The sequence below is a fragment of the Aphanomyces invadans genome, assembly GCF_000520115.1.
Source record: "Aphanomyces invadans strain NJM9701 unplaced genomic scaffold supercont1.16, whole genome shotgun sequence".
Classification (NCBI taxonomy): Eukaryota; Oomycota; class Saprolegniomycetes; order Saprolegniales; family Verrucalvaceae; genus Aphanomyces; species Aphanomyces invadans.
In genome coordinates, this window is record NW_008580161.1 from 596,189 (window position 1) to 598,919 (window position 2,731).

General features: G+C 58.6%; 3 protein-coding genes across 4 annotated transcripts; 1 reads left to right on the plus strand and 2 right to left on the minus strand.

Annotated features, from left to right (window-relative positions):
- The first annotated feature begins 37 nt into the window (after positions 1–37).
- Positions 38–1,140, plus strand: H310_08122. 2 transcript variants are annotated; one of them, XM_008873763.1, is made up of 3 exons: positions 38–643; positions 696–775; positions 820–1,140. In XM_008873763.1, exon 1 carries the CDS (start codon positions 200–202, stop codon positions 581–583), a length of 384 nt encoding a protein of 127 aa, XP_008871985.1. In that variant the 5' UTR covers positions 38–199; the 3' UTR covers positions 584–643; positions 696–775; positions 820–1,140. The 2 variants fall into 2 exon arrangements, with proteins under 2 accessions (XP_008871985.1, XP_008871986.1); XM_008873764.1 differs by lacking the exon at positions 820–1,140 and having other exon boundaries at positions 696–808.
- H310_08123 (hypothetical protein) lies at positions 818–1,498 on the minus strand. The gene has a single exon (XM_008873765.1). The coding sequence runs from the start codon at positions 1,485–1,487 to the stop codon at positions 954–956; it is 534 nt and encodes a 177-aa protein (XP_008871987.1). The 5' UTR covers positions 1,488–1,498; the 3' UTR covers positions 818–953.
- Position 1,499: 1 nt separating this feature from the next.
- H310_08124 (hypothetical protein) lies at positions 1,500–2,161 on the minus strand. Its single transcript, XM_008873766.1, has one exon. It carries the CDS (start codon positions 1,960–1,962, stop codon positions 1,603–1,605), a length of 360 nt encoding a protein of 119 aa, XP_008871988.1. The 5' UTR covers positions 1,963–2,161; the 3' UTR covers positions 1,500–1,602.
- Positions 2,162–2,731: the final 570 nt, after the last annotated feature.

Genomic DNA, 2,731 nt, shown 5'->3' on the forward strand with positions numbered 1-2,731 from the left:
TTCTGTCGAACACGACGCTGACCCCAACCCCGTCGTCTGCGTCCGCGCTCCGACCCACCATGGACATAGCGTTCGACGAAATCAAGTGGTTAAAATCACAACCTCCGCGGCATCAACTATGTCTGCGCGGCACTGAAGCGACACCACCGGCTGCAGCACAACTTCATCGCAGCTCATGTTGAAATGTCGCTGGTGACCCATGCGGCCATTTTGGACGTGCACACGGGGCTGGGACCCCGCGGAGCCGACTCGGTCAAAGTCGGGACGAATCTGGCTCCCCTCTTTCCTGGTGCCGTCTTGGTATCGCATGGTCTTGACCGTAACGACAGCGCTTTGTCCTGCAACTGTCCTCAGTCTATATCGCAGCACGTCTACATCCGGTCGCGGCCATCTCGTCAAAGAAAGACATTCAAGAAGTCGGGACAGTACCATTGTTGGGACGTGCTACAAGCGATGCGAACGAACAATGCGTCACGATGCAACGAATCGCCACGTAGCGGCGACAAACTTGCGCGATGTGTTGTATCGGCGTGACGATGGGCAGTGGAAGGACAGCGCTGTGTCTGGAGGCGCGTCATTGTAGCTGCAGCGGCGCGTCGCTAGTGCAGATGTTCCTACCAAAGAACTCTCTCTTTGAAAGCAGGTAACATTCGGTTGGGACCACCGCATTCGATCACGGCGATTTCTGTCACCAGACTTGTTCTCACTGAAATGGCCGCCTTCGTGAACCGTCTGCCCAACCACGCAAGCGTTAGAGAGGCTCGGCGCCGGCCAGGTAAGACCAAAGCCAAATACGTTCCTGTTCGAGCAGCACGATAGTGCAAACCGAGGCGGCTCGCGGCTGTGACGCCATGCCACCTCTCGCCACCACTGGTCATGTCAAAATCATTGCGTCCATGAGCTAGTGGTGTACACTTCAATTTAAGTTAGGTTTGGTTCGCGGGGAGCGGTGTCTATGCGGGGATGGACAGCATCGCCGTGAGTTCGTTCAACCATGTCCAGTCGTCGTCTTTCAGCGTGTCGAATACGCTGCAGTCGCTGACCAACAACGTGTGGAGAACTCCATCCCAGAGCTCCGAGTCGGACGATGCGCTCGGTGGCGCAGGCTTTTGGGCTTGGTGCTGGTTGCAAAACCCGCCGACGCGAATGTGCTGGCTGCACCCTGGGGCTCGGCAGTACCGGCCTCCGCCGTGACTGACACACTTTTGCTGTGCGTGCGCCTGCTTCGTGCACCCCTCCGTCGTGCAGTACCGCTTGACGATGTGGCCTCCGTGTTTGGTGCACCAGTCGCCGCCGCGGACGTTCCCCCCGCACCCCTGGACCTGGCACGTTTTCTTGCCTCCGTGGCGAACGCACCGGTTGCGGGCGTACACCATGTTGGGGCAGTCTTGGACACAGCACTTGCTGCGACTTTTGTGAAACGCGCACTTGTCCGTGAACGAGAGGCGGACGTTGGGGCAGCCCTTGAACGCGCACGTGGTCATCATCTATCTTGTCGAGTGGATTTGAAAGTGCTGCTTCCTGTGTGGCTGGCGTGATTTTCGCCCCATGCTGCGTGTCCCGTCCCACTGCAGCTGCAGCGTGGTGGATGGGCCAAAATATTCAAAAATTCGGCGAGCAGTCTTTTTGGCGGCGCGGCGAATGGCCGGGGCGGGCGCTGGACACTTTGCCGAAAGTGCCCACGTTTAGAATGTCGAAGGCACTGATTTGCATGTGCATTCTCGCGTGGAGGGAAAGTCGCAAGGTTGTATTTACCATTCGCATTACGAGAGGGAGGGGCCAGATCGAACGGACTCGACTGGAAGCCGTCGTGGACGGCTGCCGAAGGCTCTCGAGATGTGCCCAAGCTGTTTCACATGTTTGGCAGCACGCCGGAAGTCCACTGCGGACGATGGAGACGGTCAACGGGGGAAGGGGGGCGGCGTTTTGACCCCCACACGCCCCCTCCCCACAACCACGCATACATCCAACTTGACGAACCTGCAGACGCGACAGCCCGGTCCAAGGACGTTTTCTGGAAGGTGCCGCCTCTCGACGGCCCAAGATGCGGAGAGGTTGACTTCGCACGCTGAAAGCGATCCTGTGTGCGCGTTATCACTTCTCTCACCCAACGGACGCGCCGGTCGGTGACCAACCGATCGCTCGCCATGATGGAAACCATTCCTCCTCTTGAATTTTGATGAAATCGCTTTGATTGGCTACCCTCGTTTTCGACATGGCCCAATTTTGGATGTGGAAACTCGTCCGACCAGCCGTCAACTTTCAGCGAGTGTTCATCACGGTCCTATCGAACGTGCGCTGAAAACGTTCCAGCTAGACATCGCGACTCCACGTTGTCAGGGGAAGCATAAGGGGGTGTTTGGTGGCTTGGTGCTGGTTGCAAATCCCGCCGACGCGAATGTGCTGGCTGCACCCCGCGGCTCGGCAGTACCGGCCTCCGCCGTGACTCACACACTTTTGCTGTGCGTGCGCCTGCTTCGTACACCCCTCCGTCGTGCAGTACCGCTTGACGGTGTGGCCTCCGTGTTTCGTGCACCAGTCGCCGCCGCGGACGTTCCCCCCGCACCTTTGGACCGGCACGTTTTCTTGCTTCCGTGGCGAGTGTACCTGTGGGGGGCGTACACCTTTTTGGGGTGGTCGGTGTTCACGACGTGAAGGTGAGTGAAGGTGAGAATAGGACGACGGCACCAGAGCTGCTCCGGGGTCTTGCAGACCTGAGATCGTCCAAGGA

Excerpts from the sequence above, each read along its gene's own strand:
- H310_08122 (XM_008873763.1), top strand. The coding sequence starts at position 200 with ATGCGGCCATTTTGGACGTGCACACGGGGCTGGGACCCCGCGGAGCCG.
- H310_08123 (XM_008873765.1), bottom strand. The coding sequence starts at position 1,487 with ATGATGACCACGTGCGCGTTCAAGGGCTGCCCCAACGTCCGCCTCTCG.
- H310_08124 (XM_008873766.1), bottom strand. The coding sequence starts at position 1,962 with ATGCGTGGTTGTGGGGAGGGGGCGTGTGGGGGTCAAAACGCCGCCCCC.